General features: G+C 51.7%; 1 protein-coding gene across 3 annotated transcripts; it reads left to right on the forward strand.

The window, feature by feature from the left end:
* Positions 1 to 12903: 12903 nt before the first annotated feature.
* Positions 12904 to 27064, forward strand: CSF3R (colony stimulating factor 3 receptor). 3 transcript variants are annotated; one of them, XM_032302031.1, is made up of 17 exons: positions 12904 to 13137; positions 14299 to 14353; positions 16201 to 16284; positions 18151 to 18447; positions 19798 to 19921; positions 20076 to 20263; positions 21303 to 21472; positions 21581 to 21734; positions 21825 to 21904; positions 22308 to 22515; positions 23475 to 23663; positions 24037 to 24138; positions 24769 to 24915; positions 25041 to 25181; positions 25418 to 25511; positions 25757 to 25835; positions 26267 to 27064. In XM_032302031.1, exons 3-17 carry the CDS (start codon positions 16221 to 16223, stop codon positions 26744 to 26746), a joined length of 2517 nt encoding a protein of 838 aa, XP_032157922.1. In that variant the 5' UTR covers positions 12904 to 13137; positions 14299 to 14353; positions 16201 to 16220; the 3' UTR covers positions 26747 to 27064. The 3 variants fall into 3 exon arrangements, with proteins under 3 accessions (XP_032157922.1, XP_032157921.1, XP_032157923.1); XM_032302030.1 differs by having other exon boundaries at positions 12906 to 13137; positions 25754 to 25835; XM_032302032.1 differs by lacking the exons at positions 12904 to 13137; positions 14299 to 14353; positions 16201 to 16284 and adding an exon at positions 19463 to 19545 and having other exon boundaries at positions 18358 to 18447; positions 25754 to 25835.
* The last annotated feature ends 202 nt before the right edge of the window (positions 27065 to 27266 follow it).

Raw genomic sequence — 27266 nt, forward strand, 5'->3', positions numbered from 1 at the left:
AGGGAAGGAGAAAGGTGTTTTTTCCTGAAAGGGGGAAAAAAATCAGCTGCATTTAGGAAATGCAATTTTAAACTATGTATCATTTATAATAGCAACAAAACCATAAGGTTACCAGTAGTAAATCTAATAAAAGATGTGTAAAACCTGAATGGAAAGAATCCTAAAACTTAAAGACAGTAAACAAAGTTGAAAGAAAGAAAGAAAGAAAGAAAGAAAGCAAGCTTTGTGGATACGGAAACTTAGTATTTAAAGATGTCAATTCCCAAAGCAGGAAAGAATGTTCAATGGAAAAGAGACAGTCTCTTCAACAAATGGTGTTGGGAAATTTGGACAGCCACGTGCAGAAAAATGAAACTGGACCATTTCCTTACACCACACACAAAAATAGACTCAAAATGGATGAAGGACCTCAATGTGAGGAATCCATCAAAATCCTTGAGAACACAGGCAGCAACCTCTTCGACCTCAGCCACAGCAACTTCTTCCTAGGAACATCGCCAGAGGCAAGGGAAGCAAGGGCAAAAATGAACTACTGGGACTTCATCAAGCTTTTGCACAGCGAAGGAATCAATCAACAAAACCAAAAGACAACTTACAGAATGGGAGAAGATACTTGCAAAGGACATATCAAATAAAGGGCTAGTATCCAAAATCTATAAAGAGCTTATCAAACTCAACACCCAAAGAACAAATAATCCAATCGAGAAATGGGCAGAGGACATGAACAGACATTTCTGCAAAGAAGACATCAGATGGCCAACAGACACATGAAAAAGTGCTCCACATCACTCGGCATCAGGGAAATACAAACCAAAACCACAATGAGATTATCACCTCACACCAGTCAGAATGGCTAAAGTTAACAAGTCAGGAAATGACAGATGCTGGCGAGGATGCGGAGAAAGGGGAACCCTCCTACGCTGTTGGTGGGAATGCAAGCTGGTGCAGCTACTCTGGAAAACAGTATGGAGGGTCCTCAAAAAGTTGAAAATAGAGCTACCCTATGACCCAGCAATTGCACTACTGGGTATTTACCCTAAAGATACAAATGTAGGGATGCCTGGGTGGCTCAGTTGGTTAAGCAGCTGCCTTCGGCTCAAGTCATGATCCCAGCGTCCTGGGATGGAGTCCCACATCGGGCTCCTTACTCAGCAGGGAGCCTGCTTCTCCCTCTGCCTCTGGCTGCCTGTGCTCGCTTTCTCATTCTCCCTCTCTCTGACAAATAAATAAATAAAATCTTTAAAAAAAAAAAAAAAGATACAAATGTAGTGATCCGAAAGGGCACATGCACCCAAATGCTTATAGCAGCAATGTCCACAATAGCCAAACTATGGAACCTAGACGTCCATCAACAGATGAATGGATAAAGAAGATGTGGTATATATATACAATGGAATACTATGTAGCCATCAAAAGAAATGAAATCTTGCCATTTGCAACGATGTGGATGGAACTAGAGGGTATTATGCTTAGCAAAATAAGTCAATTGGAGAAAGACAACTATGATATGATCTCCCTGATATGAGGAAGTAGAGATGCAATGTGGGGGTTTGGGGGGTAGGAAAAGAATAAATGAAACAAGATGGGATTGGGAGGGAGACAAACCATAAGAGACTCTTAATCTCACAAAACAAACTGAGGATTGCTGGGGGGAGGGGGGTAGGAAGAGGGTGGTGGGGTTATGGACATTGGGGAGGGTATGTGCTATGGTGAGTGCTGTGAAGTGTGTAAACATGGCGATTCACACACCTGTACCACTGGGGCTAATAATACATTATATGTTTATTTTTAAAATTTTTTAACTACATAAATAAATAAAGATGTCAATTCCTTCTAAATTGGTCTATAGAATCAATGCAGTGCCAATGAAATTTACAACAAAACTGTTGCAGATCTAGACAAGCTAACTCTAGCTACCTTAGAAGAGCAAACACCCAAGCATTAACTTGACTGGCAAAAAATAAAAAATAAGGCCAGGTGACTTGCACTACCAAATATGAATACTTTTAAAGGTCAAGTAACAAAAATAATATGGCATTGGCATAGGGATGGTCAAATAGACCAACAGAACAGAATAGAGAGCCTCAAACCACAAATATATGGAAATTTGGTCTATGACATAGATAAAGTATGACTTCAGATCACTGGGAAACGCAAGACCTATTGTACTTGAGTAATTGGAAATCCACCCAGAAAAAAATAACATTGGATCCTTTCCTCAAACCATTAATGATAATAGTCCCGGGTGGATTAAAGCTTTCAATATGAAAGCCAAAACTTTTAAACTCGTAGGAGAAAATACAGGAGAATATCTATATGACTTCAGAATGGGAAAGACTCTCCCCAATAAAGTAAAAAGCACCAACCAATGATGGAAGAAATTATTCATAAATTCAATTACCTTAAAATTAAGAACTTTTACTCATCAAGACATCGCAAAGAAAATGAAAAGACAGGGGCACCTGGGTGGCTCAGTGGGTTAAAGCCTCTGCCTTCGGCTCAGGTCATGATCCCAGGATCCTGGAATTGAGCCCTGCATCGGGCTCTCTGCTCAGCAGGGAGCCTGCTTTCCTCTCTCCCGCTCTCTGACTACTTGTGATATCTCTCTCTGTCAAATAAATAAATAAAATCTTTAAAAAAAAAATAAAAAATAAAAAATAAAAAAAAAAATAGAAAAAGAAAAAAGAAAATGAAAAGACAAGCCACCGGCCCGGGAAAGGTATCTGCAACATACACAACTGACAGCCCAGCTGAACACATGAGCGAACAAAAGAGAGGAACAAGCATTTCTCAGAAGCAGGACATGAAAGACAACCAACCTATGAAAAGATCAACTTCATTAATAATCAGTAAATGTAGATGAAGACAACATGAGCTACAATTTTACGCCACGTTGGCAAAAAGTGAAGTCTGACACCACCAAGGGTTGTTGAGGATCTGGTTCAACAGGAACTCTTACACTTAGCTGGTAGTAATGCAAATGAGTATGACCGAAGCCTGTTGGGAGACAAGATGATGCCCTTTGCAAATTGGAACATTTGCATATCCTACAGTGCCCAGTAATTTCTCCAGAGAAACCCAGGAACTCATGCTTCAGGGAAGCTGTATAAGAATGTCCCTAGGAGGGACGCCTGTGGCTCAGTGGGTTAAGCCTCTGCCTTCAACTCGGGTCATGATCCCAGGGTCCTGAGATAGAGCCCTGCATCGGGCTCTCTGCTCAGCGGGGAGCCTGCTTCCCCCTCTCTCTCTCTGCCTGCCTCTCTGCCTACTTGTGATCTCTGTCTGTCAAATAAATAAATAGAATCTTTAAAAAAAAAAAAAAGAAAAGAAAAAGAATGTCCCTAGGAGGGACGCCTGGGTGGCTCAGTCGGTTAAGCGTCTGCCTTCAGCTTGGGTCATGATCACGGGGTTCTGGGATCGAGTCCCACATCAGGCTCCCTGCTCAGCGGGGAACCTGCTTCTCCCTCTGCCTGCCACTCCCTTGCTTGTGCTCACTCACTCTCACTCTCTGATAAATAAATAAAATAAAATAATAAATAAATAAAATATCAAAAAAAAGAAAAGAAAATAGAATGTCCCTAGGAACAAAAAAAAGGGTGGGTATAGTACCTCCACCTCTATTAGTAAGAAATGCCTAAACTAATTTTTGGTATGGCTACACAATGACCTCTCCAGAGATAAAGCAAAAAAGCTCCAATCACCCAGAGTGACATGGCAGAAATATAATGCTAAGAGAAAAAATCAGGGAGTCAAAGACTATATACTATAGTCTCTCTCTCTATATATATAGTCTATATATAGCCAAAGATGCCTATTCTAGATCTGAAGTTGAGTGATTAATGGACAGATGGTCACTTTATTATAATGCTTCATAGTTTTCAAGCATGCTTACATATCAAATAGTAAATAATAATTTTTTAATAATTTTTTTTTTATTTGACAGAGAGAGAGATCACAAGTAGGCAGAGAGGCAGGCGGGGGGGGGGGGGGGGGGAGCAAGCTCCCCGCTGAGCAGAGAGCCCTATGTGGGGCTTGATCCCAGGACCCTGAGATCATGACCTGAGTCGAAGGCAGTGGCTTGACCCACTGAGCCACCCAGGTGCCCCAATTTTTTAATAAATTTCAAAGATATATCCAGGGACAACTGGGGAAGTCTGAATAAGATTTATAGACTGGATAGTAATATTACAAATTTTCTGATGTTTATCCTTATACAGTGGTCAAGTAAGAGAGTGTCCTTGTTTTTAGGAAAAACACCATGATAGCACTTAAGGCTGTTGGAGGATCACAGTGTACAACTTACTCTCAAACGGTTCAGAAATAAATGGTATTCATATATGTATACACACACACACACACACACACACACACTCTCTCTCTGTATTAGTTTGCTAAGGCTGCCGTAGCAAAATACCAGAGTTCAGGAGTCCTCAATAACAGAAATGTATTTTCTCGTAGTTCTGGAAGCTGGAAGTCTAAGATCAAGGTGTCAGCAGGGTTGGTTTCTTCTGAGGCCTCTCTCCTCGGCTTGAAGCCACCTTCTCACTGTGTCCTCATGGTGAGAGGTCTTTCCAAGGTATATGCACACCCCTAGTGTCTCTTCCTCTTCTTACAAGAACATCAATCATATTGAACTAGGCCCTATATCAAAGGCCTCATATTAACTTAATCATCTCCTTTAAGACCTTATTTCCGAATACAGTCACTTTCTGCTAGGGGTGAGACTTCAACATATGGATGGGGGGGCACACAACTCAGCCCATGATAGAGCGACGATAGATACACAGAGACATAGATAGATAAGGAAGGCAGGAAGGGAGGAACACAGGAAGGAAGGAAAGAAGGAAGGAAAGAAGGAAATTTGATAAAATGTTGAGGATCTGGGTAAAGGGTAGATAAAAGTGTTCTGCACTATTCTTGGAACTTTTCTATAAACCTGAAATGATCTCAAAATTAAAAGCTTAAAAGTACATACATGGGGTATGTGGATGGCCCATATCAGGCTCTCCGCTCAGCAGGGAGCCTGCTTCCCCCTCTCTTTCTTTTCTGCTGCTCTGCCTACTTGTGATCTCTCTGTCAAATAACTAGGTGGAGGTGACTGGTCAAGGAACTGAACAATGAACATGTGGGGGCACCATCCGTGTAGCTGAGAAGAGCCCCCAGCTGGTGGCAGGATGGGAGTGGAGAGGATGAGGATGAGGCAGGCTCCCAAGTCAGGAGAGAATGAGGCCAAGTGCCCAGAGAAAAGTAGAAGAGTGACAGGACAGAAGAGGGTATCACAGCTTCACGGGGAAGGGCTTCAAATGATGACCCAGGAGCCATGTCTAGATCCAACACCAGGATCAAGAAGAAATTCAACCATGCTTCTGACTCCTCTCATACCTGGAGCTTGATGGAAGGAACCATCTCCAGCCATAAGGGCCACAGGGAGATGTCCTTAGGGATGGGAGGTACATGGGTTCTGTGAAGAGCTCAAGGGGGTGGCAAGTTGGCTTATCAAAGACCGCACAACCTGGCCTTTTATTCATATGCTATCCTCAGACTCACATGCAAGGACACGTTAGTAGTAAGTACTCAAAAATATTTGCTGAACAGAAGGATGGATGGATGAGGAGCGCATGGGTGGCAAATGAACAAATGAATGGGAGAGTGATGGACAGGTGGGTGGGTAGAAAACAGGATGGAAAAATGGATGGGTGGTGGATAGGTGTGTGGAGAGATAAGTGAGTAGGTGGGTGGATGGATGGGTGTATGAATGGATGGATGGGTGGACAGGTAGATGCGTGGGTGGGTGGATGGATGGATGGGTGGGTGGGTGGGAGAATGGTTGGATGGGTGGGTGGGTGGGTGGGTGGGAGAATGGATAGACGGGTGGACGGGTGGATGGATGGACAGATGGATGGACGGATGGATGGTTGGATGGGTGGGTGGATGGTTGGATGGGTGGGTGGATGGGTGTGTGGATGGGTGGGTGGATGGATGGATGGTTGGATGGGTGGGTGGGTGGATGGGTGGGTGGATGGGTGGACGGGTGGATGGATGGATGGATGGGTGGGTGGATGGGTGGGTGGATGGGAGGATGGATGGATGGATGGATGGGTGGATGGGCGGATGGATGGGTGGGTGGGTGGATGGATGGATGGATGGATGGACGGGTGGATGGATGGATGGATGGATGGATGGATGGATGGATGGGTGGGTGGATGGGTGAGTAAGGGGATGAAGAGGAAAAAAAAGTATGGGCGTAGGGATGAGTAAATCAACAAATGCATGAATTAAATAAACCGAGCAATCCAGGAAACATGAGAGGTCAGCCTGGGAGGTCAGAAATGTGACAGAGATGACACGTCAGGCCCTTCCCTCACAGTCCAAACCACTCATAAGAACATTTATAAGCATAAGGAGTTTGCAAAAGTCGCCATCCCTCTGCTCCCTGGTTTCCCCCAGCCCAAAGGCTTATCTGTGGCCACAAGCTCCCATCTGTGGCCCTTGCATCTAGACTGGTGGGGCAGAGGACACGACACCAGGGAGCACTGGAAACCAATGGGGACCCCTCTTCCCTCTCAGGATCCAGATGGAAAATCCCAGAAAGCAGGGGAGAATGCAGACCCCAGCTCTCATCACAGAAGTTATGGACCTGCCTTCACCTCTCTCTTGCCTTAAACAGGTCATCCAGTTTCTCCTTGAAACTCTTACTGGCAAGATTTTTCAGGAAAAGTGCCGCTGTCTTGTCCCTTCCATGGGCCCACCCCAGTGTTGTGAGAAGGTGAACCAGCTGCCTGAACTAACTCCCCCAGCCAAGGAAGCCCATGACGAGGGTAGTTGCTGGCCTGGCCTGAAGATTCTTCCCTTTATCTGGCTGCCCCCCACCTCGTCTGCCAGCCACAGGGTTGCAGAAGGAATAGGTTTCCTCCAAGCCAAGATAAGTATCTGAGCTTTATCTCCCCTCAGTCTCTGATCTTCCCATACCCTGTCCCCCAGACCATACCCCCTCCCCAGCCACACCATGGAGAACAGAGATAAGGCTCTCCTGGCCAGCAGACCACAAGAGGGGTGTTGGGGGGGGGAGGTCCTTCCCTTTGGTCCACCCAAAGCTCGAATTCTGCTTCCTTCCCTAGAGACGGGCCCCAAGACAGCATCTGGACAGTCATCCCAGCGCCTTCACAGCCTGAGCCCTGCACTCTGCTCTCTAGCACCCAGCATTGATTGTGTACTAACTGACTCATTTCTCATCTCGGGGCACCAATCAGAGGGAGAAAATCCTGCCAGTCTGAGCACCAGGGAAGCAGGACAGTGGAGTGCTGGCTGCCACAGGGTGGAAGAGACTTCTCCAGATTCTTGGCAGGAAACCTGATGGCTGCTGGGGACCTCTCAGGCCTGAAAACCAGGACCAACATCCCAACTGTTCAGCATCCTTTCACAGACACCTCCTCTAATGCCACGTCCCATGCTGGGTACTGGAGTCACAGAGCGAGTCCCTGCCTTCACAGAACACCTGGGAGCCCAGGTAAGCAGCAGCTAACCCAGCCTGGGAAATCCAGGGAAGCTTCCCAGAGGAGGTGACATTTCCCCTGGGTTTTGAAGGATGAAAAGGATTTCTTCAGACACAGAAATAAGGGGAAGGCCATTCCAAGCAGAGGGAACCATGTGGAGAAGTCTTGGAGCCATGAAAAAACCACGCGTGACAGGACAGTGATAACTGAAGTGGCGGGGCTGTCAGGTCCAGGAGAGGGAAGAGGAAGCTTAGAAAGAAGCATGAAAAGGGGCGCCTGGGTGGCTCAGTCGGTTAAGCATCCAATTCTTGGTTCTGGCTCAGCTCATGATCCCAGGGTCATGGGATCGAGCCCCACGCTGGGCTCCACACTCAGTGAAGAGTCTGCTTGAGATTCTCTCGCTCCTTCTCCCTCTGCCCCTCCCGCACTCACACTCACTCTCTAAAATAAATAAGTAAAATCTTAAAAAAAAAAAAAAAAGGTAGCAAGAGCATGAAGAGATGAGGTCCCAGCATCAGGGAGGGTTAGGGGCTGGTTTTGAAAGGCCTCAAAGGCCAGAAGAAAGACTTGGGACTTTATCCCATGGGCAACAAGGCACCAATGGAAGGTTTTTGCTGGCGCAATGGTCAGGTGGGGCTGTGTTTTGGAAGAAGCTTTCCAGCCGAGTACAGCAAGGGCGGCCTCACAGGAGTGAAGATGGGAGAGCAGGCGGAGGCTGCCACCGTTGTCCCTGAGAACGAGCCTGGCAGCCCAGCCGGTGGCAGGGCGCTGGGAGAGAAGGACCCATGCAAAGGGCTGACGGGCTGGACGTGCGGCCAAAGGGACAGCAAGGAACCAGGCTGAGTGCAGGTTTCCAGCAGGTTGTAGAGAGCAGGGCAGGGTGGAGGCGAGCCATGGAGGAGTTCGGTGGGGGGCAGATGGGGATCTGAGAGGCAGGCCATACAGGGTTAGTGCCACCTCTGGGTCTAGAACGCAAGCCTGTCCCGCCAACTTCCCAGGGCCAGTGCTGCCTCTTCCTACTATGGTCTCTATACACCTTCTTCCTGTTCCCGGCCTCGATGCCTTTGCTCTTGTTGTTTATCTGCCCAGAGTACCCCTTCCTCCTCTGTATCATCCCACCCACCCTCCAGTTCCAGCTAGAGTCCCAGCTCCATTCAGGGGCTGGAGCACAGAGCCACAGTCAGAGATGAGTGGGGTTCAAAAGAGGGAAGGGTGAATATGACAGAAAGTGCGGAGACAAAACTTAGAACCCAGCTCAGCTACGAGCTGGCCGTGTGACAGGTCACTCTCCCTCTCTGGGCCTCAGTTTCCTAACCTGTCCTAATAAGGAAAGGTCCTCATCCCCAGGGAGCTCGAGGTCTAGAAAGGGCCACAAGGTAAAACAGGACCATTGATTAAGAGGTGTATTGTGTCCCTTGAGGAGGCAAGTCGGGAAAAAGTTTACGGAGAAAGACTTCGTGGTATTTTCTCTGAGCCATGAAGAATGGGTACAATTTCAGCAAGTGGAGAGAGGCAGAAGCGGGCCCTCAAGCAGAGAGACCAGCCCCAGCAAAGACCGGCAGACACAAAGTTCAGGGTGTGTTCAAGGAAGAATGAGTGTCCAGATTCTGGTTTCTTTCTGAGTCAACAGCTCAGGCACTTTTTGTAAGCAAGCAGTCCAAGGCAGGCAGCCTCCAGTAAACACCTTTTTGCACAATCGAGGTCACACACAGGGACGTGTTTGCACAATGACCTGTTTGCACAATCTCGGCCGACTGCTATATTCCAGCCAAACCAGCCTGGGGCAGATGAGCACAGCCTCCACTTCCGGACACGTACCCTGGCTGGCCCACCCATTCCCGCCCCTTGGGGACAGGCAGCTCCTTGACCCACTCAGGAGCCCTACACACCGCAGACAATGACAGAAACCGAAACGATCCAACCCGCCGTAGGACTGCCAAGAGTGGGGTTCCTCCCCTGGGCTTCCTGACTGGGCTTTCCAGACCCCGGAGGTCACTCTGTCTGATGGAGGAGGGGGCTGGGGCAAGAGAGCTGGAGGAGGAAGTATCCACAAAGCAGACACTGGGTGTGATGGAGGTGATGACCACATCTGTCTCGTGCTTTTCAGCGCACGGGAGTAAACACTTATTGAGCACTTACTGTATACCTGGCTCTGTTGCACATGCCTCGCATGCATTGTTTCACCAATTTCTCTCAAAAACCCCATAAAGCAAATACTACCATCCCCACTTTAAAGATGACAAAACCGAGGCTCAGAGAGCTTAAACAACTTGCCCAGCATCACACAGCTAGTAAGTGGCAAATCCAAGCAGTCCAACCCTTCAGCCCCGCTCTTCACCTCTCAACGCCTAATACAAAGTCTCTAAGATCTCTCCCCTAAGTAAAGTTCTTCCTTAAACCTAACTTTCATTTCAGCTGCCACAGTTTTGTTTCCTGGTGCAGGCCTTCAGTGGAGAACAGAACACAGATGAGATCGGTAAAATCTTGCTCTGAAATACTGAACTATGCCGTGGGGGGAAAGGAAAGGAATTGTACTGAACACCTACCACGCTGGGTATTATACCTCCCATAGTTCATTTAATCATCACAAAACCCCTGGGAGGAACTGCTTTCCCTGTGGCAGGTAAGGCAACAGACAGAGGCTTGGAGAGGGAGATTCTGCAGCCCAAGAGATCCTCTAGGTGGAGGCTGGAGGCAGAATGAGAATATGGTTTCTGCCCTCAAGGAGTTCACAGTCTAATGGAGGAGGTAGACAGCCAAGAACCCACTGCGGTTATCCAGGATCACCGAGGAAGGAGGGCACCAGCCCAGAGAGATGCTTAGCACAGACTCAAGTCTGGGTGAGCTCAGGGGCAGGACTCAGCCAGCTGGCGGTGACAGGGGGTCAGCAAGAGCAAACACGCGGAGGTGTTCAGAGCCTGAGGCAGGCAGGGAGAGGTAAACCAATGCTGCTGGACAACAACCCAAAGAAATGTGTCTGGGGAAGCAGAGGCGGGTAAGGCAGGAGAAGGAGGTGGGACCAGCTGGCAGGGTACCTTGATTGTCCTGTGAAGGAATTAGGATGTGCCATAGGGCCTCTGAAGAATAGGGACCAACATGGTCAGCCATCCCTGCATGTAGGAAAGCTCACTCTGCCAGGAGCTGACAGAGGGCAGAGGGAGAGAACCCAGAGCAGGGAGTCCACGGGAGCCCCAGTGAGGGTTGGGGAGACCCGACAAAGGCGGGGAGAGATTAATTTCAGAATTGCGGACAAGACAAAGAGTTCCACAACGGCAGGAATGAAAACTGCTTTGGGTCACCATTATATCCCGGCATCTGCTCTGGGAACATGTTTTTCTGAATAATGAACCAAAGGCCCATTCTCCTTCATTAGGGATTGGCTGGAGATGGGAGTGTGGAGAAAGGGGTGTGAGGAAGGACTCCTGGGTCCCTTCGTTGGGTGACTTGAGGAAGTGGGGATGGTGATATACTTTACCAAGATGAGGCCCACAAGGACTGAGGACAGGTCTGGCGAGGTGCAGAGAAGATTCATCCATTCAGTCATTCATTCTCCACTTTACTCATTCATCCAGTGTGCACTGAGGGCTCACTAGGTGACAGGCAGTGTTGTAGGCAGTGGAGAGAAAGCTTTGACCAAAAACAGACTTAAACCCTCGCCCTCATGGAACTTCCATTCTAGTGGGAGGTTGGGGGTGGGGAAAGCCAATGACAGACGGTGAAAAGGGATATGGGAAAAAAGAGGGCTACGGAGTAGGGGGTGCAATTTTTTTTAAAGGGTAATCAAAGAAAGACTCAATGAGAAGTTGATATTTGAGCAAAGACCTGAAGAAGGAGAGAGAGTGGACCCATGTCATTATTGGGGGGGGGGGGTGGAATCCGGGCAAGAGAAACAGCAAGTGCAAAGGCCCTGAGGCAGGAGGGAGCCTAGCAAATTTAAGAAACAACAAGAAAAACAGCATAGCTGAAGCAGAGCAGCAAGGGAGAGAAGAATAGGAGAGTGCCCCCCCCCATGCTGAGTGGGACCTTGTAGATCATCAAAAGGACCTTGAACTTGACTCTGAGTGAGATGAGAACCACTGGGGGCTTGGGACAGAGGATGACATGAAGTGACTTGACAGGAACTGACTTTTTTGGGGTCAGTATCATACCGGCTGCTGATGGTACAATAGACAAATTGGTGGGGTACAGGATAAATGGAAGTAGGAGACTATTGCAACAATCTAAGTAAAAGGTTAGGGTTGTTTAATCCTGACTAGTATTGGTTTAAGTGGTAGTTATATTTTCCAACTTTGTATCATGAAAATATTGAAACATAGAGGCAAGGTGAACTATAACAGGAATAACTGTCTCCCCAAAATTCTGCTTATATTTTGAAAGAAGAGTTGACAGGATTTGCTGAGCAGGTGGGGTCCTATAGGACATCTTGGGGAGGTTGCCATAGACACGTGGGTATTTCCTTTTGGACCCTCCCCTGCAGCCCACGTCTGCCCCCTCACATAAGACTCAGAAGCCCTTTTTCCAAAAAGGATCATACGTTATGGACGCTCTGCTGGTTAGTTGGTACCTAACCTTACTGGGTCATAAATCCAATGAACTATGAACAGTCTGAACCCTCTTCAGAAAAATGCACAGAAAATTATTTATAAGCAGTTCTGAAGGGCACCTGGGTGGTTCAATTGGTTAAGCACCTGCCTTTGGCTCAGGTCCTGATCCAGGAGTCCTGGGATCAAGCCCCATGTCAGGTTCCCTGCTCAGAGGGGAGGCTGCTTCTCCCTCTGCCTCTGCCACTCCCCCTGCCTGTGCTTGCTCTCGATCTCGCTCTCTCTATCAAATAAATAAATTTTTCAATAAGTCTTTATAACCAGTTCCGGGGAAATCATGGACACAAACAATGAAAGACACAAAATTTAGCCTACTACACCCAATCCAAAAATATTCAGGGTAGCAGAATCATCGTGAGTAAACCAATTTCAAGGTCACATATGAAGACCCTGAGCCTTCCCTGAGGTCTTCCCCCCGTCTTGTTTCCAGAATCCCCATTTCCCCATTGCCAGTCAATGGTGGAAAATAGGCAGTCAAGAAGGCCACAGGGAGTCAGATCCAAAATTTCCCATAACCTGGAGGCTGTCTCTTGAGTACTGTGAAGATTAGGGCCCCAAGGCTAAGCCAAAAAGAGGCTTAGAGCAGAGTGACCCTTCAAGCCAAGGTCTGTCTCCCACTGATGCTCCCTCAGGGATAGGGGTGCAGGAATGGCACCCAGGCGGCTTGACGGCTGGGCCCCGGCCAGCCCCAAAGCTTTGAGGTCAGGAAATCCGGAGGCAGGGGAGAGGGACGTGGTTGCCACACTCCCGGGCCCCTTTGAGACCCCCGAGGCAGGAAGGCTGCCTGGCCTCACCGGCTTCCCTCCCAGGCTCCTTCCTGGGAGGAAGGGGCTGCCCTGTGCTTCAGTGACTGTCTGACAGCACAAGGGAGGGAAGGAGGCTGGGCAGGTGTTGCAATCGGCAGCCCCTGGGCCTGTCAGAGACTGAGCCATTAACGACAGGGCTGGGGAGAGGAGCCGGACTGCGGCTGTTTTCAGGAACTTGCCCTCCAGAGGAGCGCGGAGACCAAGGAGGCCAGGCGGGTTCCCGCTGCAGGCTCCAGCGTGAGTAGGGGAATCCGCTGGGAGGGCTGTACCTTGGGTGGGAAAGGACCCTTGAGTCCTGGGTCCTCTCCCCCGACCTCAGCCAAGTGCCCATGCCCAGGCCTGGGACCAGGGCTCCTGCCTTTAGCGTTGGTCCTTGGGAACCAGGAGCCCCCGGACACGGAGTCTCTTTTGCCAGGGCTGCCCCCACTTTTTTGGGGGGAGGGCATTGGGGAAGTCACGAACCTCTGAATAGCTCTCTGGGAACACAGAGCTGGGCTCCGGGAAGGGCGTGATCACCGCCCTTCGCCACATTCCTGTCTCAGACCCTATGTCTCAGCCTGTCCCTCTCTCTCCCGTTTCTGTCTTGCCTCCCCAGCCCCTACCTGGACTATCTGGCCTCTGGATCTCCGTCTGTCCGTGTGTCTCCAAGTCTTTCTATGCCTTTCCCTGTCTCTCACATTTCCCTCTCTCAAATCTTAAACTCACTCGGGGACCTCTTGCTTCTTGGCCTTGAGCACCTGGGTCTCTGGGTCAGCGTCCTTGTCCTCCCGGGGCCCTGTCTCTCTGCACCTGTCCTGCCCAGGCCTCACGGCCTGCATGCCTGTTTCATATTCTTACACCTTCTGCAGCTCTGCCTCCCTCCTTCTCAGCAAGGGCCTCTCCCTCGGTTCAGTCCCAGCCCCCTCCTCCCACTGGAAGAATCTCCCTTAAGGAGAGGAGATACAACAGGGCGGAGAGGGTGCGAGCTGGGGCAGGGGGAGCAGGGGAAGAGGCCGAGTGCAGGGAAAGGAGAGGAGGGCAGGAAGAGGTGGGTGATGGCAGTGCCTCAAGGAGGCAGCGGGTTCCGCTGGGACTGATCAGAGAGGACCAAAGCCGAAGCGAAGGGGAGACTGAGGGCCCCTCGGGGAGGGGGTGCTGCAAGTAGGGGACCCAGAAACGGGGCTTTGAAGCCATGCTGCGTGACACGGATGAAAGCCAGGTGGCAGTCCTAGGAGGCTGTGACCACACGGCCTGCGAGGGGGAGAAGAGGCCCCATGCTGGATTCCACAAAACGGTGTCCCACTTCACGTCGCGTGAAAACAAATTACGGTCACTGAGTGCGCTTTCTTCCCAGCCCATCTCGGTGCCTCCTCACTACAATCCTGAGAAGTGCGTGCTAATGTTCCCCCTCATTCACAGATGGGGAAACCAAGGTTCAGAAAGGTGAAGTAACTTCTCCACAGTCACGAAGCCGGTAAGTCCCAGAGCTGGGGTTTAGAGCAAGTGGTCTGGCTCAGAGCTGGGATCCCACTTTCTCCACGTACTGACCCCCAGAGAGTGAGACCATGCTCCAACAGATCCCCAATCACACTCAATGGAGGTGGAGGGCACCCCGGGCTGCTGCAGGGGACCAGGGACCAAAGCCAACATGCTAACACTCGGCAGCCCAGGGGAGGAGGCCGGGGCCTCTGAGAGTGAGGTTTGGTTGCCCATTCTGGACAGGAGCCAGAGGAGAGGGATGAAGTAGTACCTTGCTGGGCACACACTAGGCGTGATGCTGACCCCTGCAAGTGTAGCAGAGCTGCGACATGATCAAAAGAACATGGAAATGGAAACCAGCATCCCAAAGACTAGGCCTACAAGGCTAAATCTTCTCCCCACAAGTGTGCATGGGGGATAATCAAATTGCCATGCTCTGGTAAGAAAGCTGCCAACCACTGATTGGTAGACAGGGATGCTCTGAACAGTTGTGTGGGTTTCTCACTGCATAAAGCTGCCCAGCTGAGGACCAAGTAGAAGCTGAAATCCAGCCTATTCTTCAGTTGCCAGGTCTTAGTGTGAGGCTACATCTGTCTAGAGGTAGTGGCACTTTTTTCCTGATTTGCAAAAAAAAAGTGACTTATGGGCTAGCAGTCCTCTGGCATCTTGATATGGAAATGTATATGAATAGCTCCAGGGTTGGGGTAAGGGCCCCGTGAGAAGGAACAGCCTTGGGTATCCTGGGCAGCTTATACTCACACTCCTGTCTGAGAGGGGCAGAGAAGGGGGGGATTTCCCATCTCTGAGCACAGGGGATCTGCTGGGACACCACCTACACGAATGCATTCCTGGATATACACGCAGGCTAGTCAGTGATTTCCACTGACCTGCTGCCAAGAGTGCCACCTGGTGCTGGGGAAGCAGGTCCCTGGTCCCAAGACCCCTAAGGGAGCAGGATGGAGGTCAGGCTAGAAGCCCACCCCAGTGGTAGAATACCTTTTGCATAGTTTCTGGAACACCTGGTCCCAGAAAACCTCCAGAGGTCTGTGCCCAGAACTGGGCATGTGTTGGACCCCTTGTATCATCCATGGAGGCCAGCTTCCCACAAGTGTAAACTGACAGCCCCTTGCCTCGGCTAATCCATGCCAGGGAGTGTCTCTGACCCTTCTGGCATGGCTCATCCAAGAGAACCTGCCTCGTACTCATGCATGTGTAACCTGGATGGGCCAGAAAGTCAATAGCCCAAAGAACATCCTCTGACCGATGAGAGATGGAAGTCAGTAGGTAAATGTTCCCATCCTCTCTCCTGTTCAAGGGATACATTGTCTCTTGAGTGGATGGTCCTGAGGCATAGCCTACACAGCTCCTTGGAAGGTCCCAGTAGGATGGAGCCCCCCTCACCCGTAGAGATGACCCCAATTCCATGACGCACCTTTGTGTTGGCTTTCCCTCCTTACCTGTTTCGTTCTCCCCAACCCCTCCGTCTGTTCCTGGGGTCTCTCCAAAATAAACTACCTGCATGCAAGCCTGGCCAAGATAAAAGGGAAGGGGGAAGAATGCTATTCCTTGATGCTCCTGTCCCTGTTTTCTCCTGGAAGGCAAATATAATAACAACAGTGGCTGTCACTTACAAAGTCATTGCCTATGCGCCTTGCATCATTTTGTGTCTTCTTCCCAAAATCCTACGCAATATAGGCTGTTGTTAATTCCATTTTGCGGACAAAGAAACTGAGGCTCAGAGAGGTCAAATCCCCTGGCCAAGGCCACACTGTGACAGAGCAAGGGTTAAGCTCAGCTCTGACTCCAGAACCCATGACCTTCCCCATCCCCCTCTGCCTCCAGGTGAACACCAAACTGGCGCTATGGCAGGGCTAGGAACCTGGAGCCTGACCGTGGCTGCCCTGATTGTCCCGCTGCTCCCCAGAAGTGAGTATGGCCGGGGATCGGATGCAATGGGGAGAGGAGAGTCACGGGAGAGAGGTACAGCGGGCAGAAGAGGGATTCATTGGCCTGCACCGGCCACACTGCTCCTGGGGTTCCCAGACAATCAAGGCTGGGCCAAGAATGTGGGGTAGCCAGGCCTCCACCCATGAACCTCTAGAGGCAAACCTCCACCCATGCGGAATGGCAAGAAAGTCTGAGCTGGTCAGCCTGGAAAAGGCCAGGGGACCCAGGTCTTGTCCGCAAATCTCTGCCAAGCTTGTCAGAAGGAAACTCTGGGTCCTCTCCAGCCTTCACAGGCAGCAAAGGAATAGGAGTGGAAGCCACAAGGAGACTTATTCCCAGAATAAGGAAACCCAGGCAGAGCTCTCTAAACTAAGGAAACTGTCTTGAGAGGTGGAGAGCTTCCCATCTGTGGGGGTATGCAAGCTGAGGCCAGGATTGACAGGGATGGTGCATAGCAAAGGTCAGCAAACATTGTCTGATAGTCATATTTAGGCTTTGCTGGCCGCATATAGTGTCTGCTGCATGTTCTTATCTGTTTTCTGCTTTGTTTTTACCCTTTAAGATGGAAGAAAAGTGGAAATTTTAAAATTTGGAAATGGAAAACCCATTTTTAATGGATTTAAAAATGGAAAACCCATTCTTAGTTGTCAGACCGTACAAAACCGGGGCCATCCTAGCCCTGCTAAAGAGGATGCAATGTTAGGTGGAGTTCTGGAGTAAACAGTTTTGCAAGATTCCTTCCAGTCTGAAATTCTGAGTTGGTGAAGCTATAGGAGCTCCATGCTGAAAGTCATGAACTAGCTCTGTAATCCTGGGCAAATTCCTAGGACCTCAGCATCCTCCTCAGCAAAACAGACCCCAGAACACATGACAGAGGAAAGAAGGCACGGTGGACAAAGTACAGCGGATCTTTATTTGTTTATACAATAAATATTCACCAAGGGCCTACTCTGTGCTAAGCTCTGGGAATACAGTAATAAGACCAACAGCCAAGGTCTCTGGCCTCACAGAACCTCTAGTCTAACTGGGGAGACAGGCAAGCAATGAGTCACATGACTCCATAATTATGAAGGAGAATAAGAGCTTTGGGAAAGTTCAGGGCACTTGACCTGGTCTGGTTGATCCGGGTCTGGTCTGGTTCCCCCAAGATGCTCAATGTTAATCAGGTGAGCAACATGGGTGGAAACTATTTTTCATCCCCATTGTACAGATGAGAAAAATCAAGGCATGGAAAGCCTCAGTAACCTGCCAGGGTCATGTAATTAATAAGCAATACAGCCAGGCTCTAAACCCAGCCGTGCTCTTACCCACCACACCACTGAAGTGTTGGAGGGCTGTGGTCCAGATGGGGTAACACAATCAAGATTTGAATTCTGAGAGCTGTGGCCGTGGGGTTCTTATCATTCCAACCAATGCTTTCACCACCTCTGGGGAGGGCGCCGCAGAGGGGCCTGGTGTCTGCTTGGCGGTGTGCTAGTGCTGGCTTATGAGACCTAAGTGTGCACATTTCCTCCCCAAGTTCACGTTCAGTGATGTCGCACTGGTAGCTTGAAAAGCAATCTTGGTGGGAATATTTACACCAGAGAAAGCAGCTCAGACTACCAATCAGTATCTGGTTTTCTCAAAGAGCCAGCTGATAGGCCCTGATGGACACATCCCTAGCTCTCTCTCACCCCGGAAAGCCCCTCTCCATCCCCACAGCCATTCACCCCATTCCAGCGCCTGTATCTCAGGGGGTGAGGCAAGGAGGTAAGGACCTTGAGTCTAGGAATACAAAGGCCTAGGTTTATAACTCAGCTCCTCATGGCAGAGGAGTGACTCAGGGCCCATTCTCCCCTCCCCCAGGCCTGGAGGAATGTGGGCGCATCAGCCTCCCCACCCCCACTGTCCACCTGGGGGATCCCATCACAGCCTCCTGCGTCATCAGCCCGAACTGCAGCCACCTGGACCCCGAGTCACAGATTCTGTGGAAACTGGGAACAGAGCTTCAACCTGGAAAGAGGCAGCGACGTCTGGCAGATGGAAGGCAGGAATCCACCATCACCGTGCCCCGCCTCAGCAGCCCCCGGGTCCTTCTCTCCTGCTGCGTGCGCTGGGGCACCAGCCTACAGATCCTGGACCAGGCTGAGGTGCAGGCAGGCTGTAAGTGCCCGTGGCCACCCACCCGCCCGGCCCCCGTGCCTTCCTGCCATGGCTCAGGAGAGCCATTATCATTCACTGAGATCTTGTTCAATAAACACGTTATGGGCATGGTATTGGGTAATCTTCTCAACCCGGCGATAGTGCTGTTTAGCCCCATTTTGTAGATGAGGAAACTGAGGCTCAGGGAGTATATGTGATTTGGTGAAGGTCACAAACTAAGGATAGAGCTGAGATTTCTATCAGGCAGTACGGCTCCAAAGTCAGAGGGCACCACTACTCCGAGTGGCTGGCAAGTAAGCCCAGACACTCAGCCACTGGACAGTGTGCCCAGAGAGGACACCTGACCAGCTCAGCCTGCTCCTAGTTTCTCCCCATGGCAGTCTCAGTCTCCTACTCAAACCGAGAAGCGAGGACTTTCTGCCAAGCCAATGCATAAGAAAACCACTAAGACCAGTTTTCTTTTTCTTTTTCTTTTTTTTTAAAGATTTTATTTATTTATTTGACAGACAGTGAGAGAGGGAACACAAGCAGGGGGAGTGGGAGAGGGAGAAGCAGGCTTCCTGCCCAGCAAGGAGCCCAATGCGGGGCTCAATCCCAGGACCCTGAGATCATGACCTGAGCCAAGGGCAGACACCTAACAAGTAAGCCACGCAGCCGATCTGACCAGTTTCTTTCTTAAGAGTCACTCATAGTATGGGTACCTGGGTGGCTCAGTCAGTTAAGCATCTGCCTTTGGCTCAGGTCATGATCTCAGAGTCCTGGGATCGAGTCTCATATCTGGCTCCCTGCTCAGTGGGAGTCTGCTTTTCCTCTGCCTCCTGCTCTCTCTCTGACAAATAAATACAGAAAATCTTAATATATACATATATATATATATATATAGTCACTAATAGTAGAGCTAACCCTTACATAGCACCTACCATATGCCAGGCATGGCCCGGAGCACTGTGTAAATAGTCATTCAGTTCCCAAAACCCCAAGGGGTATGCATATTACCATCACTCCCATTTCACAGATGAAGAAACTGAGGCACGGGACAATTAAGTGACTTCCAGATCGCAACAGCTAACAAATGGCAAAACCAGGATGAAAAGCCAGGTCTGCACCATCCCTGTCCAAGGGGGCAGAGCCGAGGAGGTGGGAGGCTCTGTGGCACCTGCCCCTGTCCGGGCCTGCATTTCACTTTCCCCAGGGCTGCCCCTCCTGGGTCACTTGATAGGGAGACGAGCAACAAGACAAGGTGACTCCAGAGGGAACAAACCAGAGCAAGGAAACAAAGCTGACTGGTTCCAATCGCAGCTTTCTGAATGGTCCTACCCAAAGCCCTGACTCTCCCCACCCTATGTGCAGACCCTCCCGCCGCTCCCCATGACCTGTCCTGCCTCATGAACCTCACAACCAACAGCCTCATCTGTCAGTGGGAGCCAGGACCGGACACCCACCTGTCCACCCACTTCACCCTCAAGAGCTTCAAGTAAGTAAGGGTCTCTATGCTAGCTCCCTTCTTCTGGGTCCTAGGGTGGGCATGGGAGGGACTGCGGGATGAGGGAGCCAGAAGCAAACACAGGAGAGAGCAGGGAGCCTCGCTTCCTTTTTCTGCTAGACACCCAAGCCTGGCCTCTTGGCAGGAGCCGGGGAAACTGTCAGACACAAGAGGACTCTATCCTCAACTGCTTGCCTAACGATGGGCAGAACCACTGCTCCATCCCACGAAGAGACCTCCTGTTGTACCAGAACATGGGCATCTGGGTGGAGGCCAAGAACGCCTTAGGGACCAGCAAGTCCCCACAGCTGTGCCTCGTTCCAATGGATGTCGGTAGGTGACGCTGGGTCTGGTGGAGGGGAGAGGCCCCCACGATGAGCCAACCCAGAGGGGCACCTGGGTGGCTCAGTGGTTGAGTCTCTGCCTTCAGCTCGGGTCGTGATCTCAGGGTCCTGGGATAGAGCCCCAAGTCGGGCTCTCTGCTCGGCGGGGAGCCTGTTTCCCCCTCTCTCTCTCTCTGCCTGCCTCTCTGACTACTTGTGATCTCTGTAAAATAAATGGATAAAATCTTTTTAAAAATAAATAAATAAATATGATGAGCCAACCCAGAGAGGCACAGAGAGGAAATCACAGACCCAGACACAGACCAGGAGACACTGGGAGACCTAGAGATAGAGGCAGGCAAGAGACAGGGACAAAATGGAATGCAGGTGGGGATGGAGCTATGGAGACGCAGAAGGACAGAGGCAAGGAGACACGTTCTATAATTCTTTCAGCAAGTTTCTTGAGTCGCCCACAGATTACTAGGCATTGCTCTTCGTGCTGGAGATAGGGCACTGAATGAAATATTGAAGCTCCTGCCCTTGGAACATGACATTTTAAGGGACAAACTAAATAAAATGGAATGTCAGGTGACAAGAAGGGTGACAGGGAAGTTAAAACAGGGAAAGGGGTAGGGAAAGCTGGGGGTGGGGGACAACCGCCCTCCCAGTTAGATAGCCAGGGGCGGCCTCACTGAGAAGGTGACATCTGAGAAGATCCTTGAAGGAAATGAGAGAGCAGGCCACTGGATGTCTGAAGGGGAAGATCTCCAGGCAGAGGGAACAAGTACAAAGGCCCTGGGGCAAGAGGATGAAACAGAGACCTAGGGGGAGACAGACACATATACACACTCAGACCTGCAGAAATTGTGATGGCATGGAGATGAAGAGACTCAGGAGAGACAGAGAAAAGAGAGACAGACTGACAGAGACCCCAGGGATGGAGACCCAGAGCCAAAAATGGAATAACAGGCCAAGAGAAAAGCAGGAGTACAGGAGATCCCCTATAGGATGGGACAGGGAATGTTTCTGAAAATCCCCTCTCCTTGCAGTTAAGTTGGAACCCCCAACACTGTGGGCCCTGGCCCCCAGCCCTGAGGTGGCCCCACCCCAGCCAGGCTGCCTGTTGTTACGCTGGGAGCCATGGAAGCCGAGCCTGTACATAGAACAGAAATGTGAGCTGCGCCACCAGCCACAGCTTGGAGAAGACAGCTGGGTCCTGGTGAGGTGAAGGGCAGCCTGGAGGGCCTGGGGCTGGCTGAGGGGAGGGCGGCTGAGCTGGCCCTGAAGGGCACAGGATCCAGGCTCAGAGCCATGGCCACCCCACCAGGTGGGCCCCCTGCTCTCCCAGACCCTCCAGTATGAGCTCTGCGGGCTCCTCCCATCCACAGCCTACGTCCTGCAGATGCGTTGTACCCGCTGGCCCCTGCCTGGCCAATGGAGTGACTGGAGCCCTAGCCTGACGCTGACCACTGCGCAACGGGGTAAGCAGTGGGTGGAGAGGAGCGAGGGGCAGGTATCAGGGCCAAGTCCAGCCCCCAGGGCCCTCCCTGACCCTCCGGCTCTTTCCACAGTCCCCATCGTCAGACTGGACACATGGTGGCGGCAGAGGCCATTGGACCCCAGGACGGTGGCCGTGCAGCTGTTCTGGAAGGTGACCCATCCTGACATCCCTCCACCCCTGTGACTCCTTCCAACCCAGACACATCCCTGTGGGCTGGGGCCCTGGACTCCAACCTGTCCAGGAGCCTTGGATGCATTTGTATGTGATTTGTGTGTGCCTAGGAAGCTGGGTAGTGCCCTTCTGGAGAGAATGCAGGACTCACCTGTGGCAAAGGATTGGTTCAGGGAATAGTTCAGTGCCAACGTGCTTCTTCCTTTTCTCCCTCCAAGGACCTGGCACAGGGTGAACAGGGGTAGAAGGAAGGGAGGGAAAAAGGCTGACTCCCGGCCTGTGGGGCTCAGTTCCTAAGACCCACCCACCCCATCTAGAAGCCTCCTCCCCCACTCAAGATGAGCTGTGCAGCCCCCTTATCTTCTTCCTGTGCCCACTGCAGCCAATGCCCTTGGACAAATACAGCGGGCAGATCCAAGGCTACCTGGTCAGAGCTCCGAACCAGACTGAGGCAGTCCCCCCACTCTGCAACACCACGGAGCTAAGCTGCACCTTCCACTTGCCCTTGGAAGCCCGGGCAGTGGTCCTTGTGGCCTATAACACAGCCGGGACCTCCCACCCCAGCCCAGTGGTCTTCCTGGAGAGCACAGGTAAGGGGGCCGGCAGCTGGTAGAGCATGGTGGTTAAGCATGTCAATTCGGAAGCCAGACTGCCTGGGTTCACACCTAGTCCTGTCACTAGCTAACAGCGTGACCAGGGCAAGGGATCCCAGCTCCCTGGCCTCTGTTTACTCACCTAGCAAAGAGGGACAATACAGTGTCGACCTTAAAGCGTCGTTACAAGGCTACAGGCGTTCAGACGTGTGCCTGACACCAAGTTACTGCTCAATGTGTGTTCACCACTCTTATCATCACGAGCCAGAACCAAGCTGGGCTGCTGGTGGTTACACACACACACACGCACGCACTGCACACACATTCACTCCACACTCACACACGCGGATGCTTACAGACTCACACTCCCGTGTGCACACACATGGAGCCCATGCTGCCAAGGAAGATGGGAAGAAAGCCCTACACTTTTCCAGCTGGAACACGGTCCCTGAGTTAATTGCTCATTCTCGAGGGTCAGCCAACACCACCACCCCCAGGATCCCCCGCACATGGGTCCTCACCGGGTGAGACTGGCGATAACAAGAGGGACTATTCGATCTAATTAGCCGTGTGACCTTAGACAAGTTCCTGAACCTGTCTCAACTGTCTCCTTGATCAAATGGGGCCAGGGCGGCAGCTCCCTCACAGGACTCTCAGGGGCTCAGCAAATTAACATGGACCAAAGACCCTAGCGACATATACCGTGAACTACACAGTGTTACCCTTGATCACGGTCAGGCCCTTCTCTGCACGGGGCACTGTGCTAGGCTCATCCTATGCAGCAGCTCATGGGATCTGCACAGAGCCCTTACAGATGAGCTAAGTGAGGTCCTGAGCTTGAGGGACCCTCAGTCAACCAGTCTATAAGTAACAAAGCCAGGACCAGAACCCAAGCTCCTGGCTCTGGGACCTGCATTTTTCATGCTTTGTTCTCTCAACTCCTACTCTGTCTCCAGGCCCGCCCCTGGCCAGACTCCACATTGAGGCTCGAGATCCCCACAGCCTCTGGGTGGGCTGGGAGCAGCCCAGCCCTCGGCCTCGGGGTTATGTGATTGAGTGGGGCCTGGGTCCCCCCAGCCCCAGCGGCAGCAATAAGAGCTGGAAGATGGAGCATAACGGAAGCATTTCTGGGACGCTGCTGCAGGGTGAGGTGCAGGGGGAGGCGGGGCCGGGGGGGGGGGCATACCTGGGAAGCAGGGAGGCAGCGCTAGTCTGACAGTTAGCAAGGGGTGGCCTGAACCACCTGAGAAGCGGACTCCCCAGTCTTTCTAGACTCTTTCCTGTCATCTCTTATCCCCAGAATCAGGACGTCCTCCCAGTCTAACTGGACCCTCTCTTTTCACAGTCCTGACACCACCACCTTTCTAGCTTTCCCACTTTTCTGCTCTCTCCCCATCCAATGATCTGAAGAAGAGGTAGAAGAGGAATGCTCTGCAGCATGAGGCCTGGGTTGTCCCCAGCTGAAGCTCTGAGGTTAGCTTCCCTCACCAGGGGGCCTGCCCCATCTTCTCTCTACAGAGAACATCAGGCCCTTTCAGCTCTACGAGATCACTGTGACCGCTCTCTACCAGGACGCCGTGGGACCCTCCCAGCACATCTACGCCTACTCCCAAGAGATGGGTACGTCGGCCACCTGGTCCCTCCCAGAATCCTCTCCTCTCAGTGCCTGCCTGGGTCCCAGCAATCAGGACAACGAGGGAACATTTCCTTCCTCCCCCACCTCTGGCCCAGAAGAGGCTCTTTTCCAATCCCAAGATGACCCCTGTCTTACATTGGACACCTGCAACGGGACAGAAGTCAGGTGGTGGGGCGACAGAAATTAGGGAGTGGGTTCAGCAGAATTTGGGAAGCAAGTCTGGCAAAAATCGACCCATTGCCCTGATAGAAATCAAGCGTCATGTGTGGCAGAAGTTAGACAGAGGGCCTGGAATAAAGTCAGAGAGCGGAGCGGGTAGAAATCAGAGAGGGAGCCCAGCAAAATCAAGCCTGGCAGAAAGCGGTGGCAAGGCTTTGGAGTCAAAGAGAATCAAGTTCAAATATGGAATCAGCCACTTATTAGCAGTGGATGTGAATTCAGTCAAAGGTCCTGGCAACATGAGGCTTAAGGCACAAGTCCCCTTGGACTCTCCTTCCTACTCCCCACCCACAGTGTGTCTCAGTTTCTGGGGTCTGGGGAGCCTCAAGATGTCCCGCTGGGCTCTCCACTCTGCCCTGCTTCCCGTCAGCCTCTGCACCTCTCTCTTCCGGCAGCCCCCTCCCGCGCCCCAGAGCTGCATCTAAAGCACATTGGCAAGACCTGGGCCCAGCTGGAGTGGGTGCCCCAGGCCCCCGAGCTGGGGAAGAGCCCCCTTACCCACTACACCATCTTCTGGACCAATGCTCAAGACCAGTCCTTCTGTGAGTCTATCTTTAGCACCCCACAGCCCCAGGAGGCCTGGGGGGTGGGCGGAGAGGTGCACTCGGCAGCCTTGGAGGGAGTCTCAGCATCTGGGCCCAGGCTGACCATTCTCTTCTACTCCCAGCCACTGTCCTGAATGCCTCCTCCCATGGCTTGGTCCTCCACGGCTTGGAGCCTGCCAGCTTGTACCATGTCCACCTCATGGCTACCAACAAGGCCGGGGCCGCCAACAGTACAAGCCTTACCCTGATGACGTTGGCCCTAGGTAAGGGGAGAAGGGGGCCAGCTAGACAAGGCTATTGGGAAGGTTCCTCATCCAATAGAGCTTTCATTTTGAGAACCTGCCTGGATCCACTCATCTGAGGGAAGAGACCCAGCCCTGCCCAGGAGGCTCAGACTGAGGGAGGAGGCCCAATCCTGCCTTCAGAGCTCAGTCAGAGGGAAGAGGCCCAGCCTTACTCACATGCACTCTAACCACCTCTGGCTTTCCCCTCACCCCAGAGGAGTCTGAGCTGCATGTCCTCCTGGGCCTGTTTGGCTTCCTCCTCTTGTTCATCTGCCTCTGTGGGGCCACCCGGTTCTGCAGCAGACCCAGGTGAGTCCTTTCAAGAGACCTGACACCAAGCTACCCCTGCCCACAGGGAACCTCAGGCGGGAGTGGGCCAGTCCAAGCCCCTCTTCGAAGGCCTTCACAGGCCTCAGGGCCCATGTCTGGATTACACCCTGCACCAACTCTTCTCTGCCCAAGGGGCCTTCAGCTGCTGGGAAGGGGTTGGAAAAAGAAGGGAAAGATGGGAGGGCATGCCTGACCCAGCCCTCACCTGCCGTCTTCTGCAGCAGGAAGAATCCCCTCTGGCCAAGTGTCCCAGACCCGGCTCACAGCAGCCTGGGCTCCTGGGTGCCGACCATCATGGTGGAGGTGAGAACCCCAGAAGGAGAGGGAAATGGGGTGTGTGTGTGTGGTGGGGGGTGCTGGTGTTGGTCCAGGCTAAAAGTGAAAAGATACTCCTCCGAGGGTGAGGACTCAGGCCTTCCCATCCCTTCCCGGCAAGGTCCCCTCCCTCTGGAGGAAAGCAGATCTGAGTTAGAATCCCAGCTCCACCCATTACAAAGCCTGGGCCATGTCACTGTGAGATGAGATGTATGTCACCCAGAATCGCTGGGGACATTCACCAAGCTAAGTCTGAAGCACACAGCATGTGTCAGGAAAGTATGAGCAGTTCTACAAGTGTCATCCTTTGGGCTCCAGCAGAAGGAATAGTTCCACAGATGTCCCAGCAAAGGAAGGGGTGGTGGTTGGGATGAACACCTGAGATGATTCATGCCCTCACCCCACGTCCTTGTGTCCAGGAGACCTTCCAGCTGCCCAGCCTTCGGGACCCCGGCATGACACCCATCACCAAGATCACGGTGCTAGAAGAAGAAGAGAAGAAGCCAGGGCCCAGAGAGTCCAATGACAGCTCAGGGACCTGTGGCCTCCCCACCCTGGTCCAGGCCTATGTGCTCCAAGGGGACCCAAGAGCACCTTCCAACCAGCCCCGGCCCCCGTCTATCACCAGTGACCAGGTCCTTTACGGGAAGGTGCTGGGCAGCCCCACAGGCCCAGGTCCAGGGCATTACCTCCGCTGTGACTCTACTCAGCCCCTCTTAGGGAGCCTTAGTCCCAGCCCCAAGTTTTATGAGAACCTCTGGTTCCAGACCACCCCCCTGGATACCCCAGAGTCCCTCGTCCCCAAACAGGAGGATGACTGTGTCTTTGGGCCACTGCTTGACTTCCCCCTCCTGCAAGGGCTCCAGGTCCATGGGGTAGACGGGCTGGGGGGCATCTAGCGTTCCCTGGGGCCCCCACCTGGGCCTGCCTCTTGAAAGGCCTGGGCGGTCCAGACGAGAGGAGAGTGTCAGTAAGTCCATCATGAAAACAACCACGTAGTTCCAGAAGGGCAGAAAGGCTACCAGGATCTCTCTATCTCTGGTTCTCAGCACTCTTCCTCTATCTCCCCAGACCCCACTGGGCCTCTCACTTTAGTGGCCAGAGAATGTTTTGTCCAACCCTGCCCACTCACCTCTTGTGCTTATTTCCTATAATTTCAGTCTCTTAAACTGGTTCATGGTTTGGTTTGGTTTGATTCTGAGAAACTCTTGAGTGTGCCTGTGCCTCTGTTCCTTTTCTTTTAAGGGCCTAGCAGTGATGGGGGTACTTATCAGAAGTATCCATTTGTGTATTCCTTCCTTCGCTCATTCATTCCACCAGCACTTACCTAGCATGGAGGCCCTGTGCTGGAAGCAGGGACTCAAAAATGATTTGGTTCAGTCCACCCGCGAAGGGCTCCCATTCTACTGGTAGAGACTT

The sequence above is a fragment of the Mustela erminea genome, chromosome 10 (genome assembly GCF_009829155.1).
Source record: "Mustela erminea isolate mMusErm1 chromosome 10, mMusErm1.Pri, whole genome shotgun sequence".
NCBI lineage: Eukaryota > Metazoa > Chordata > Mammalia > Carnivora > Mustelidae > Mustela > Mustela erminea.

What these genes read in the sequence shown, in the direction of transcription:
- CSF3R (XM_032302030.1), top strand. Translation starts at nt 16,221, where the DNA reads ATGGCAGGGCTAGGAACCTGGAGCCTGACCGTGGCTGCCCTGATTGTC. An exon ending in TGTCCCGCTGCTCCCCAGAA is followed by an intron (nt 16,285 to 18,150) that starts GTGAGTATGGCC and finishes CCCCTCCCCCAG; the next exon opens with GCCTGGAGGAATGTGGGCGC. An exon ending in CGGTTCTGCAGCAGACCCAG is followed by an intron (nt 25,512 to 25,753) that starts GTGAGTCCTTTC and finishes CGTCTTCTGCAG; the next exon opens with CAGGAAGAATCCCCTCTGGC.